The sequence below is a fragment of the Pungitius pungitius genome, chromosome 5, assembly GCF_949316345.1.
Source record: "Pungitius pungitius chromosome 5, fPunPun2.1, whole genome shotgun sequence".
NCBI classification, from domain to species: Eukaryota; Metazoa; Chordata; class Actinopteri; order Perciformes; family Gasterosteidae; genus Pungitius; species Pungitius pungitius.
Genome location: NC_084904.1, coordinates 5,371,864 through 5,386,637, shown reverse-complemented (window position 1 = coordinate 5,386,637; position 14,774 = coordinate 5,371,864). Strand labels below are relative to the sequence as shown.

The following is a 14,774-nucleotide window of genomic DNA, read 5'->3' as shown; positions in this document are numbered from 1 at the left end:
GTGAGACTGTGTGAGACAGTCTCTGAGACAGTGTGAGACAGTCTGTGAGACTGTGTGAGAGTCATTACCCCCCCCTTTCTACCCCAGCTTCTGGTCGTGTTGTGTGGTGGTTAGCACTGTCGCCTCACAGCACTAAGGTCGTGGGTTTGACTCTGCTCGTTGGCCTCTCTGTGTGGAGTCGTCATGTTCTCCCTGTGGTTCTCTCCGGGTACTCCGGCTTCCTCCTAAAGTCCCAAGACTATTTTCAGTCTTTCTAGTTTCTATATTTTCAGCAATTCATCATTCATTCATCCTTTTACATACACATCAGCTAATGATAGCCTAGTATGTGAAGCTAACGTCAGCGAACAGCTAACTTGAATATCAATATAACAGAGCCACGAGCAACGAATGTGCATGTTGTCAACAACTGGTGGTAACACATCCCGTCGGACCAGGATTATTTATTTATATTCATTAATTAACTTTTCTCCCCATGTTATCGTGGTAACCTCTCCAGCAGGGCCGAGCTCCTCCTCAGGAATCAGGAATCAGGAATCAGGATCAGGAATCAGGAAACGTTTATTGCCATAATATGTAGAACATACATGGAATTTGCCTTGGCGGTAGGTGCATGACAGAAGACAGTATAATAATGACGACATAGAGCAAATAAGATAAAAATAAAATAAAAGTATAATAAAATATAAAATATAAGCTATGGGTTAGTACGCTAAAAACTAGAGCTATGGGTTAGTAAGTTAGAGGAGATAAGATAAAATTAGGAATAAAAATGAGGATAAAGTGCACCAGCTAAACAAAGTGACGAGTGACAAGTGAAAGTGACACAGTGAATGAATGAACATGGGAGTCAGAGTCAGTCAGAGGGGGCCCGGGCTCTGTTGATGAGCCCGACTGCCGAAGGAAAGAAACTGTTTGTGTGGCGGGAGGTCTTAGTCCTGATGGACCTCAGCCTCCTGCCGGATGGAAGGGGCACAAACAGTTCATGTCCAGGGTGGGAGGGGTCGGCTACAATCTTTCTGGCCCGCTTCAAAGTCCTGGCAGCAAACAAGTCCTGGAGAGACGGAAGATTGCATCCAATCACCCTGTCTGTAGAGTGGATGACACGCTGCAGCCTGCCCTTGTCCTTGGCTGTGGCTGCAGCGTATCCCACGGTGATGGAGGAGCAGAGGATGGACTCGATGATGGCCACGTAGAAGTGCACCATCATCGTCTTTGGCAGGTGGAATTTCTTCAGCTGCCTCAGGAAGAACATCCTCTGCTGAGCCCTTTTCGTCATGGAGCTGTTCAGCTCCCACTTGAGGTCCTGGGTGATGATGGAGCCCAGGAAACGGAAGGAGTCCACAGTGGTGACGAGGGAGTCACACAAGGTGAGGGAGGAGGGTGGGGCTGCGTTCTTCCTGAAGTCCACGACCATCTCCACTGTCTTCAGGGCGTTGAGCTCCAGGTTGTTCTCGCTGCACCACGTCACCAGGTGGTCAGACTCCCACCTGTAGGCGGACTCGTCCCCTCCAGAGATTAGTCCAATGAGGGTGTTGTCATCAGCAAACTTCAGGAGCTTGACGGACTGGTGACTGGAGGTGCAGTTGTTGGTGTACAGGGAGAAGAGCAGAGGGGAAAGAACGCAGCCTTGGGGGGAACCGGTGCTGATGGACCGAGAGGCAGAGACGTGTTTCCCCAGCTTCACGTGCTGCTTCCTGCCGGACAGGAAGTCAGTGATCCACTTGCAGGTGGAGTCGGGCACGTGCAGCTGGGAGAGTTTTTCCTGCAGTAGAGACGGGATGATGGTGTTGAAGGCAGAGCTGAAGTCCACAAACAGGATCCTGGCGTAGGTTCCTGGGGAGTCCAGATGCTGGAGGATGAAGTGGAGGGCCATGTTGACAGCATCGTCTACAGACCTGTTGGCTCTGTAGGCGAACTGCAGGGGGTCCAGGAGGGGGGTCGGTGAGGAACTTACGGTGGGACAGGACTAGCCGTTCAAAGGACTTCATGACTACAGAGGTCAGTGCGACGGGCCTGTAGTCATTCAGTCCTGTGATCCTGGGCTTCTTGGGAACAGTGATGATGGTGGAGGCTTTGAAGCAGGCTGGGACATGGCATGTCACCAAGGAGGTGTTGAAGATGGCGGTGAACACAGGAGACACAGAGACAAAAATGTACTTTCTTGTTACTTGTTCTTCTGAGTTTGTATCTCTATGTGGAAATGCACTTATTGTAAGTCACTTTGGATAAAAGCGTCAGCTAAATGACATGTAATGTATTCAAAGTGGGGGGGTGGTGTGAGCACACTTACCGCTGTTGGTCCCTTGCTGCTGGGTGCTGATCCTGCCGCTGAGGGCCCGGGGGAGGTCGTTCCGAGGCCGGGGGCACGTGCGACCATCCGGAGGCGGCTTGCTGTGCGCCTGGCTCAGCAGGGTGTTGAGGCTGTTGTACAGGCTGGCGCTCAGGCCCAGGTTGGCGCCGCAGTTCTGTCCTGACACGGCAGAGAGCAGATGCTGCTGCTGGTTGTCGTCAGCGGGGCGGCGGCGGGGGGGGGGGTGACTCTGCTGGAGGGATGCGAGCATGGAGGCCTGGTTCTCGTACACAGAAAGGTTGCCGTCCAGGCTGCCCGAGCGGCTGTGGCCGGACACCTGAGACATCAAAACGATACACGTTTGTACGTGGAATTCTTCAGCTTCCATTCATTCGCGTACCTTCTGCTTCCCTTCCTTCACCTTGTACCCATCCAGCGGTATAGTCACGGGCAGGCTGCTCTGCCGGTGGTGTCTCCAGTGCTGCAGCAGCCTCTGCTGGGCTTCGATCTTCTCCTTCTCCACGCTCCTCTGGCCCTCCCTCAGTCGCTCCAGGCTCTGCTGGTACTCCAGCAGCTGAGCCTCGAGCTCCTCACGCTCGCAGCGCAGCCGCTCGGCCTCTAGGAGGCACCGCTGCTCCCGCTGCTCCAGCACACTCTCCTGCTGGCACTGGGGACATGGTTCAGAGCCATCAGTGCTTTTAATTCATGTACAGGTTGGTTATGGAGGGTTAAAGGATCAACCCAAATATATAACTTACTTATGTGATTTCCCTAGTATTGCTGTTGTAAAGCACTGTTGCTTGTTAACCCTTTAAGGAAGGGAGGTAATGTGGGAGGGGGCTCCTGGTCAACTTAGTGCTTCATTCATTTGATCAAAACTAAACATACATATTATTGTGTTACGCCCCTGCAATGGGGAGAAATAATCACGAGAGTGATTTTGTGGTGTTTCCTCCAGTAAATAAGTTTTCTAGAATGACATTAATGTTACATACATTTACAACATTGACCTTAACAGAATAATCAGCATCTTTACATACAGTACATGCATTATTGACAGGTGAATTCCTAAAATAGCTGCGTCACTCCAGCTTAAACCTAGCTAACAAGCTAATGGCACACGTGCGGCTAAACCCTGCTCTGTATTAACGTTAATCCCCAAAATACGGCATACACATTTACTTGTCACATTGGACTCGTCAGGAAATCATTCCAATCATTTCACAACTGTAGAACTACATCATCATACCTGCAATGGGGAGAAATATTCACGAGAGTGATTTTGTGGTGTTTCCTCCAGTAAATACGTTTACTAGAATGAGGACAATCCCGCGAATTCCCGACTATGAGGTGAAGACTAAACCAATCGATCCCAGATTACGAGGTGAAGACTAACCCAATCGATCCCCGCACAGCTGATCAGGCCATACAACAGATAGAATACCATAGACCCATCATCAGTAGATTTACAGAATTCAAATAACAACATAACCATAATTTGTGTTTGTCACAATTGCAGACTATCATGATTTTATTTCTATTTTGGTACTTTGTAGTTATTAATCTGCCTCACTTGTATTGCCCTGCCTCATACGTTACTTAATTTCAAGTCCTAAAGCTATATGAAAGTGTAAAAACCATGAAAATTAGGCTTGAATATGAAAGTCAATTTACATGTGAAAAACAATACAAATGATTAGACAATAAAAGAAGGTCCTATATAAATGTTGATTCATTCTTACTAAAGTGAGCAGAATGAACTGAGCTAGACAGGGCCTCTAAAACTTTACGTCTCCCACCCACTCATATCAAATTCAAAATGCAAATTGTGATTGTCCTGCTGTGTGAGAAAAAATGGTTCTTTTCCCCCCTCACACAGTAAGAGATTTACTCACAGTAAACCCATCAGAAAGAATATGTTGCATGTTGCATTTTATGAATTTTGTGTTGTATTTGTGTTGCAGATGTTCAGAAAAGTAGCCTGTGAGGTAGAAGTACAAGTAAAAAGCTCCCAGCTGTGGTAAAAGGGAAAAGGCAGCAACACAAACCATCTGTAAACCCATCTTATCAGGGAGAGTTCATAGGTCTATGTACGCGGATGAATCCCTCTCACTGGTTCTATTAGTTTATTCCTTAGTTAACTCTAGCTCTACCTGCTTGAATTTGGATGTGTTATCTACGAGCAGAGGCAGACGAATTGAGACAAATGAAAGTGTGTCGGCACAAGGCCTACCTGTCGTTTGTCTCTGGCCAGACACTCTTTGTCCCAACGTTGCTGCACCTGTTTGAGCTTCACGTGGAGCTTCTGGACCTCATCCACCTCCTCCTTCTTCCTCTCTAAACCCCTCTTCTCTACTTCCAATTTCTTCTTATCGACACTCCTCTGCTTATCCTGCTCCTGGATGACAACGGAAACCTCCTTTCCTAAAAAGCTCTCACTGATATGCGTGTGGTAAAGATAATATTATTTGGGTATAAATATCATGTGATTGATACCAGATGGAGCTGAGGTCTTTCTCCCTCCAGGAGGAGGAACCTCTGGACTTCATAGCAGCTGTCCTGGACGGTCACGGCAGCCTGGCAACACAGAGAGGAGCAAAACCCGTGAGAGTGTTCTGCCAGGTTTGATTTTTTCATGCAAACAAGGACAAGAAACCGACAATTTAGCATTCGGTTGAAATAACTATTTAATGTTGTTCCCTAAAGCATTGTTTAATTCAAACAAATAAATGTGCTTCTGAGCTTTGCCAAGCTGCCTCTCATTTGATTGAAAGTCATGTACACCCCCACAAGAGTTATCTTATCTTATTTTAGTGGATTAGACATAAAATTGGGGTGAGCTATGAAAGGAATTACACACAAACAACAAACTCGGGCACCTCAGGGCGAGGTGCCTGAGCAGCGCCTTCATCACCTGCTCCCTGAGGGCCTTGTTGGTCTTAGGCTTAGCCTGGGTCGGGTCTTGCCTCAGCATGAACAGCTCCATGTGGAGCAGATGGCTGTTCACTACTGCAATGTCAATGAAGTGATAAAGAAATGTCCTATACCGCGTCATTGTTTTGTAGCGCACGCTGTAATGGCCAATCAGCGCATCACAAGTCTGCAGGACGTTTTCTAAGCAATTGTTTTTCAGGGAACCAGTGGTGGTCCTCTACAGACTGTGCCGTGCAGGCTAGATGTTGAGATGAAAGTAGCCTAGCAGCTAGCTTAGCATAGCGGGGCTTAGGGTTACCACTTAAAGTACAGAGAAATAAGGGACGCTACTGCCGACGTCAAAGAAAATGAACTAATTATTTAGATTCTTCAAGATATCTTCTTAAGAGGTTTAATTACAGCCACATTGAAGGACTGTGGTACATGTCGTGTCAGCAAAGAAGAAGAAGATTCATAATATCCAGTAAAGATGAGCTAATTAAAGGAAAAACTTCCTTAAGCATCTTAGTCGGAAACGGATCAAAGACACAAGAGAGGAGAAGAGTTAAGATTTTGAAATTGTAGAAGTCAGTTGATCAAGGTTGATGGAAGAGAAGCCATTCAAGTATCAGGGCCCACTGCTGCATCCAAGGTTCCTACATCTGAGGACAGGTCGGCTCTGGTTGGGGGCAGGAGACATCGATTTTCTCTTTGATAGTCTGAAGATTATTATTGAAGAAGTTCATAAAGCCGTTACTACTGAGGTCCACAGGAATACACGGCTCGACAGCGCTGTGACTCTCTGTCAGTCTGGCTACAGTGCTGAAGAGAAACCGGGACTTGTTTTTATTTTTCTTTATTAATGAGGAGTAATAAGATGCTCTTGCGTTACGTAGAGCCTTCTTATATGTTTTAACGCTGTCTTGCCAAACTAGCCTAGATCCTTCTGATTTGGTGGAACGCCATAACCGTTCAAGTTTCTGCACAGTTTGCTTTAAGTTCTGGCTTTGAGGGTTAAACCAAGGAGCGAACTTCCTTCTTGTTGCCCTTCTTCTTTCCAGAGGAACAATAGCGTCCAACGTCACTCTCAAAGAACCTGTGGCAGTAATAAGAAGATGGTCAATTTGTGATGGACTGAAGTTTTTACAGGTATCTTCTGATATCTTGAGACAGGACACTGAACTTAGAGCAGAGAGAATGGCTTCTTTGAATGAGGCTACAGCGGTATCCAATAAACATCAACCGTGAACCCATTTCTAAGGTTCTTCTTCTGGTTGAGCCCCATCCAAAGTCCCTCCTAATCAGACCAGGCTCTCCCCAAAACGTCTTCCAGTGATCACCAAAGCCAACATTATTTACTGGGCACCACCTCGACAACCAGCACCGGAATGACGACATGCGGCTATACATGTCGTCACTGATCAAGTTTGGGAGGGGGCCAGAGAAAACTACAGCGTCAGACATTATTTTAGCGCAGACCTGGGCATTGTACGGCCTGCGGGATGATTCTGACCGGCCCTCGAAAGATTACATGATAATTAGAAAATAAAACATATTTTCTAATTATCTTATGGGTGGACTAAAACCGCATTGCTTTTTTTTTAAGCCCATTTATTCTCACAGTGCACGCAATCGTGCACGTCAACTGTGCACGTGAAATGCGTGTGATTGACAACCTGTCTTCCTTCAGTGTCACCCCTGAAAAATGCGAAAATGTCGGCTCATGCCAAAAAGAGGAAAGTGGATGCCGAAAGCAGAATTTTCAAAACAAACATGGACTACTAATCTTTTCTTTACTGATAGTGATACCCACTGATGTTCAGCTTGAACTCATTGACCTGCAGTCTGATTGACTCCTGAAAGAGAACTTTAAGTCAGCATCACTGCTAGAGTTCTACTGTGCTCTTAAGGAGAACTTTCCAAACATGAGGAGACATGCTCAGAAGATGTTGGTTCTCTTTGGATCCACCTACATGTGTGAACAGACATTCTCAGTCATGAAGTTTACCAAATCCAGGTACAGATCCTCTCACTGATGAACATCCTCCTCATCCAATTTAGACATTCAAACCAGACTTTGATGGACTTGTTAAAGCTCAACAGAAGAAGAAAACTAAAATGTGGGAATATAACAAGTGAAATGAGACACTTGATCTAGCTAAACATTAAATGTTTAATATGGGCATTTAAATTCAAAAAGACTACAAAACTGGGACGCTTTTCTTTACACAGTTAAACAGTTGAGTGACGTGTTCGTGACGTTCATTTTGGCTACAAAGATGTGATGTCTTTAGAAAGCTAACAAAATGCTGGTTTAGTATATGAAACTCAAAATGCCATGTTATTAATGTGACTGAGAGTCAAATGTTTCACATTTTGGAAATTCTATTTGAATAAATGATCATTTTGAAAGCTAAACTCACCTTTTAATTGCCAAATAACACACAATTACCAGCGGTCAAAACAATGACATTTACTGCTTTTTATATAGAAATAAGCAGGCATAATTGAGTTCGGCATTTTGGCCATCCAAAATATTTTCAGTTGCTCATTTGAGAGCGAACGCTACGTCTACGTGGTCCGCACCGACTACGGGAGATGGCTGGTTAACTACAGCAGCTATTGACTGAGCCTCCATGGTGCGGAGCCGCGCTCCTAACTCACTAAGCCTCGCCTCCAACCTATCAAATATACTACACGTCTTACATGTACCATAATCCGCAAGGGGGGCAGAGGAATAGCTAAACATATGACACACCGAACAAGAACAGGAGCAGGAGAGGTAGGGAGGGAAGACGTCACAAGGTTAGCTACTAAGCTAATGCTAATAGAGGTAACGTTGACGCTAAACAACGTCTAAGCAACTATTCAATTGAACGAAAAAGTGCTGCACGGTGAGGCGTTTAACAACGCCACGAAAATAATTCGCCGCTTATACTAAAAAAGATCACGACACAATCAACTTAGTATAGCTACAGCTGTAAAAGTTTAATGACATCACACACGCTGCCGACAGAAAGTGACGCAACACGCTTACCCTTCAGACACCATCACTGTCCTGTGGGATTCGCCAGAGATACACCAACACAACTGACATCACGTGGTTCCATTTGATCACGTGGTCCATTTGCTGACGTACCATAGATCAATTCGATCATGTGGTCGATTTGATGACGTCACATCCAACTGATGTTATTCCCATTCCATTCCCACCACTTGAAGAAGCACAGTGGACTCACCAAGTCAATACAGACAGTTTCATAGTCCACTGACTTCCCTCGCTTTCAAGATGTTGGACATGAGCCTTCAGGATTTGGTAGTGAAGAGACAGGCACCATTGACTCTCAATGAAATTCGCCCCATAACTTGTCAGCTACTTTTGGCATTTACCGCGCTAAAGGATATTGGCTTTCTTTACACAGACTTGAAACCTGACAACATTATGCTTGTCAACCACCAAGATGAGCCCTTCAGGGTGAAATTAATTGACTTTAGTTTGGCCATTCCAGCATCCGAAGTGACTGAAAGAATGATTATTCAACCTTGTGCATACCGAGCACCAGAAGTGACCTTGGGCCTCCCCATATCAGAAGCCATTGACATGTGGGCACTGGGATGTGTTTTGGCATCTCTGTTTTTTGGCCAGGATATCTTCAAGGGAGAATCAGCATACGATGTAATGAAAACTGTTTGCTGCCTGCTGGGTCAGCCACAAGACCACCTGCTAAATGCTGGAACAAACACTCAACAGTATTTCAAGAAAAATTGCCGCTCTGGCAATTCACAATGGACACTAAAGACACTAGAAGAGTTCAAGAAGCAAAATGAAAACCAGCTGCAATTGTCAAAGTGGCGATTCAACCATGTTGGAAATTTGGCTGACGCAGTAGATATCTATTCAGATGCAATTGATGAGGTTGAACATGAAGACACAGCGGCATTTTTAAATCTCCTTCAAATGTTGCTCAATTCAGATTCTGATGGAAGAATAACACCTGAGCATGCTTTGAAACATTCTTTTGTGACTATGAGTCACCTGGCAGACTACGCTCACAGAAGCTCTTATACACAAAGTGCCTTTAAGCTGATGGTCGTCTGCCCTGGGTGTGATGTAGAATGTGAGGAATATCTCAGAAGTTTCGAAAGCAACATGGAATCAACTGATTCAACAGATGTTTCCTCAAACATAGACAACTTTAAGCTTGAGGAAGCACACTGCCTAGAATCCAGCCGTGGAACTCCAACCTCACTGAAACTATTGCAGGATAATTTACTCTGCAACAAGTCTGTACAATACAAAGTATTGGATTTCATTGGAGAAGGAGCTTTTGGACAAGTAGTCAAGTGCGTCAATTTGAAAACCAACAAGAATACGGCCATAAAGGTCCTCAGAGACGTTGATGATTACGCCGAAGAAGTAAAGATGCTGAAAAAGCTCAGCACCCTTAACCCAGAGAAAAACAACTTGGTGACATTCATGGACAGTTTCATAGTTGATGACATGTCTTGCATCACTTTTGAGTTGCTAGACAGGAGCCTTTATGATTTGCTTATGGAGAAACAGGTAACATTCACTCTTAATGAAATCCGTCCCATAACTCATCAGCTGCTTGAAGCATTTAACGCGCTAAAGGGTATCGGCCTCCTTTACACAGACCTGAAACTTGACAACATTATGCTCGTCAACCACCAAGATGAGCCCTTCAAGATAAAACTAATTGACTTTGGTTTGGCCATTCCAGCCTCCGAAGTGAAGACAGGAATGAGTCTGCAAATTTGTCCATACCGAGCACCAGAAGTGTCCTTGGGCCTCCCCATATCAGAAGCCATTGACATGTGGGCACTGGGATGTGTTTTGGCATCTCTGTTATTTGGCCAGGATATCTTCAACGGAGAATCAACATACGATGTAATGAAAACCATTTGCTGTCTGCTGGGTCAACCACAAGACCACCTGCTAAATGCTGGAAAATACACCCACCAGTATTTCAAAAGAAAACACTGCTCTGACAATTCACAATGGAGACTAAAAACACTAAAAGAGTACAACAAGGAAAATAATGAACAGCTGCAATTGTCAGAATGGCATTTCAACAATTTCGGAAATTTGGCTGACGCAGTAGATGTCTTTTCAAAGGGAATGGGTGAGGTTGAACTTAAAGACACACGGGTATTTTTAAATCTCCTTCAAATGTTGCTCAATTCAGATGCTGAAACAAGAATAACACCTCAGCTTGCCTTGAAACATTCTTTTGTGACACTGAGTCACCTGGCACACTGCCCTCCCAAAAGCTCTTATACACAAACTGCCTTTGAGCTGATGGTCGTCTGCCCTGCGTTTGATTCAGACGAATGTCATGAATATCTCAGCAATCTCGAAAGCGACATGAAATCAACTCACTCAAGAGATGTTTCCTCAAACATAGACAACTCCAAGCCTGAGGAAGCACCCTGCACAGAACCCAACTGTGTAACTCCAACCTCACTGGAACCATCACAGGAAAATGATCGTCCCTTGCTTTGCAACAAGTCTGTACAATACAAAGTATTGGAGACTGTTGGAGAAGGAGATTTTGGACAAGTAGTCAAGTGCGTCAATTTGAAAACAAACGAGAATTTGGCCATTAAGTTTCTCAAAGACGTTAATGATTACGCCGAAGAAGTAAAGATCCTGAAAAAGCTCAGAGCCCTTGACCCAGAGAAAAACAACTTGGTGACATTCATGGACAGTTTCATAGTTGATGACATGTCTTGCATCGCTTTTGAGTTGCTAGACAGGAGCCTTTACGATTTGATGGTAGAGAGAGAAGGACCATTGACTCTTAATGAAATCCGTCCCATAACTCATCAGCTACTTGAAGCATTTAACGCCCTGAAGAGTATCGGCCTCCTTTACATAGACTTGAAACTTAACAACATTATGCTCGTCAACCACCAAGATGAGCCCTTCAGAGTGAAATTAATAGATTTTGGTTTGGCCATGCCAGCCTGGAGAGTATGGCATGGAATGATTATTCAACCTTCTGCATACCGAGCACCAGAAGTGACCTTGGGCCTCCCCATATCAGAAGCCATTGACATGTGGGCACTGGGATGTGTTTTGGCATCTCTGTTTTTTGGCCAGGATATCTTCAATAGAGAATCAACATACGACGTAATGAAAACTGTTTGCTGTCTGCTGGGTCAGCCAAAAGACCACTTGCTAAATGCTGGAAAATACACCTACCAGTATTTCAAGAGACAACACTGCTCTGGCCGTTCACAATGGACACTAAAGACACCAAAAGAGTACAAGAAGCAAAATGATAACCAGCTGCCATTGTCAATGTGGCGATTCAACGATGTTGGAAATTTGGCTGACGCAATAGATATCTATTCAGATGCGATTGACGAGGTTGAATTTAAAGACACAGGGGCATTTTTAAATCTCCTTCAAATGTTGCTCAATTCAGATGCTGAAACAAGAATAAAACCTCAGCATGCCTTGAAACAATCTTTTGTGACTATGAGTCACCTGGCAGACTACGCTCACAGATGCTCTTACACACAAACTGCCTTTAAGCTGATGGTCGTCTGCTACAGTCTCTGAGACACCGTGAGACAGTCTCTGAGACAGTGTGAGACAGTGTGTGAGACAGGTTGTCAGACAGTCAGCGGAACAGTGTGATACAGTGTGAGACAGTCTGTGAGGCTGTGTGAAACAGTCTCTAAAACAGTGTAAGACAGTCTGTGAGACAGTCTGTGAGACAGTCTGTGAGACTGTGTGAGACAGTCTGTGAGGCTGTATGAAACAGTCTCTATAACAGTGTGAGACAGTCTTTGAGACTGTGAAACAGTCTCTGAGACAGTGTGAGACAGTCTGTGAGACTGTGTGAGACAGTCTCTATAACAGTGTGAGACAGTCTTTGAGACTGTGAAACAGTCTCTGAGACAGTGTGAGACAGTCTGTGAGACTGTGTGAGACAGTCTCTGAGACAGTGTGAGACAGTCAGTGAGGCTGTGTGAAACAGTCTCTATAACAGTGTGAAACAGTCTGTGAGACTGTGTGAGAGTCATTACCCCCCCTTTTACCCCAGCTTTTGGTCATGTTGTGTGGTGGTTAGCACTGTCGCCTCACAGCACTAAGGTCGTGGGTTTGACTCTGCTCGTTGGCCTCTCTGTGTGGAGTCGTCATGTTCTCCCTGTGGTTCTCTCCGGGTACTCCGGCTTCCTCCTAAAGTCCCAAGACTATTTTCAGTCTTTCTCATTTCTATATTTTCAGCAATCCTTTCATCCTTTTACATACACATCAGCTAATGATAGCCTAGTATGTGAAGCTAACGTCTGCGAACAGCTAACTTGAATATCAATATAACAGAGCCACGAGCAACGAATGTGCATGTTGTCAACAACTGGTGGTAACACATCCCGTCGGACCAGGATTATTTATTTATATTCATTAATTAACTTTTCTCCCCATGTTATCGTGGTAACCTCTCCAGCAGGGCCGAGCTCCTCCTCAGGAATCAGGAATCAGGATCAGGAATCAGGAATCAGGAAACGTTTATTGCCATAATATGTAGAACATACATGGAATTTGCCTTGGCGGTAGGTGCATGACAGAAGACAGTATAATAATGACGACATAGTGCAAATAAGATAAAAATAAAATAAAAGTATAATAAAATATAAAATATAAGCTATGGGTTAGTACGCTAAAAACTAGAGCTATGGGTTAGTAAGTTAGAGGAGATAAGATAAAATTAGGAATAAAAATGAGGATAAAGTGCACCAGCTAAACAAAGTGACGAGTGACAAGTGAAAGTGACACAGTGAATGAATGAACATGGGAGTCAGAGTCAGTCAGAGGGGGCCCGGGCTCTGTTGATGAGCCCGACTGCCGAAGGGAAGAAACTGTTTGTGTGGCGGGAGGTCTTGTGAGACAGTGTGAGACAGTCTCTGAGACAGTGTGAGACAGTCTGTGAGACTGTGTGAGACAGTCTCTGAGACAGTGTGAGACAGTCTGTGAGACTGTGTGAGAGTCATTACCCCCCCCCTTTTACCCCAGCTTTTGGTCGTGTTGTGTGGTGGTTAGCACTGTCGCCTCACAGCACTAAGGTCGTGGGTTTGACTCTGCTCGTTGGCCTCTCTGTGTGGAGTCGTCATGTTCTCCCTGTGGTTCTCTCCGGGTACTCCGGCTTCCTCCTAAAGTCCCAAGACTATTTTCAGTCTTTCTAGTTTCTATATTTTCAGCAATTCATCATTCATTCATCCTTTTACATACACATCAGCTAATGATAGCCTAGTATGTGAAGCTAACGTCAGCGAACAGCTAACTTGAATATCAATATAACAGAGCCACGAGCAACGAATGTGCATGTTGTCAACAACTGGTGGTAACACATCCCGTCGGACCAGGATTATTTATTTATATTCATTAATTAACTTTTCTCCCCATGTTATTGTGGTAACCTCTCCAGCAGGGCCGAGCTCCTCCTCAGGAATCAGGATCAGGAATCAGGAATCAGGAAACGTTTATTGCCATAATATGTAGAACATACATGGAATTTGCCTTGGCGGTAGGTGCATGACAGAAGACAGTATAATAATGACGACATAGTGCAAATAAGATAAAAATAAAATAAAAGTATAATAAAATATAAAATATAAGCTATGGGTTAGTACGCTAAAAACTAGAGCTATGGGTTAGTAAGTTAGAGGAGATAAGATAAAATTAGGAATAAAAATGAGGATAAAGTGCACCAGCTAAACAAAGTGACGAGTGACAAGTGAAAGTGACACAGTGAATGAATGAACATGGGAGTCAGAGTCAGTCAGAGGGGGCCCGGGCTCTGTTGATGAGCCCGACTGCCGAAGGGAAGAAACTGTTTGTGTGGCGGGAGGTCTTGTGAGACAGTGTGAGACAGTCTCTGAGACAGTGTGAGACAGTCTGTGAGACTGTGTGAGACAGTCTCTGAGACAGTGTGAGACAGTCTGTGAGACTGTGTGAGAGTCATTACCCCCCCCCCTTTTACCCCAGCTTTTGGTCGTGTTGTGTGGTGGTTAGCACTGTCGCCTCACAGCACTAAGGTCGTGGGTTTGACTCTGCTCGTTGGCCTCTCTGTGTGGAGTCGTCATGTTCTCCCTGTGGTTCTCTCCGGGTACTCCGGCTTCCTCCTAAAGTCCCAAGACTATTTTCAGTCTTTCTAGTTTCTATATTTTCAGCAATTCATCATTCATTCATCCTTTTACATACACATCAGCTAATGATAGCCTAGTATGTGAAGCTAACGTCAGCGAACAGCTAACTTGAATATCAATATAACAGAGCCACGAGCAACGAATGTGCATGTTGTCAACAACTGGTGGTAACACATCCCGTCGGACCAGGATTATTTATTTATATTCATTAATTAACTTTTCTCCCCATGTTATCGTGGTAACCTCTCCAGCAGGGCCGAGCTCCTCCTCAGGAATCAGGAATCAGGATCAGGATCAGGAATCAGGAAACGTTTATTGCCATAATATGTAGAACATACATGGAATTTGCCTTGGCGGTAGGTGCATGACAGAAGACAGTATAATAATG

At 44.8% G+C, this 14,774-nt stretch overlaps 1 protein-coding gene across 2 annotated transcripts; it reads right to left on the bottom strand.

Annotated features, from left to right (window-relative positions):
- Positions 1-1,573: 1,573 nt before the first annotated feature.
- LOC119224745 (uncharacterized) lies at positions 1,574-8,357 on the bottom strand. 2 transcript variants are annotated; one of them, XM_062562284.1, is made up of 8 exons: positions 8,244-8,357; positions 5,208-6,302; positions 4,790-4,870; positions 4,527-4,691; positions 2,715-2,960; positions 2,294-2,630; positions 1,958-2,086; positions 1,574-1,852 (listed from the first exon to the last, which is right to left on the bottom strand). In XM_062562284.1, the coding sequence occupies exons 2-8, from the start codon at positions 5,346-5,348 to the stop codon at positions 1,713-1,715; spliced, it is 1,239 nt and encodes a 412-aa protein (XP_062418268.1). In that variant the 5' UTR covers positions 5,349-6,302; positions 8,244-8,357; the 3' UTR covers positions 1,574-1,712. The 2 variants fall into 2 exon arrangements, with proteins under 2 accessions (XP_062418268.1, XP_062418267.1); XM_062562283.1 differs by having other exon boundaries at positions 1,574-2,086; positions 8,244-8,355.
- Positions 8,358-14,774: the final 6,417 nt, after the last annotated feature.

Bases quoted from the DNA above. Each gene is read 5' to 3' on its own strand.
- LOC119224745 (XM_062562283.1), bottom strand. From the start codon at position 5,348: ATGACGCGGTATAGGACATTTCTTTATCACTTCATTGACATTGCAGTA. The intron at 2,961-4,526 runs GTAGGCCTTGTG...CCATGTCCCCAG, and splicing joins TGGCCAGAGACAAACGACAG to TGCCAGCAGGAGAGTGTGCT. The intron at 2,087-2,293 runs GTAAGTGTGCTC...GCCATGTCCCAG, and splicing joins GCAGCAAGGGACCAACAGCG to CCTGCTTCAAAGCCTCCACC.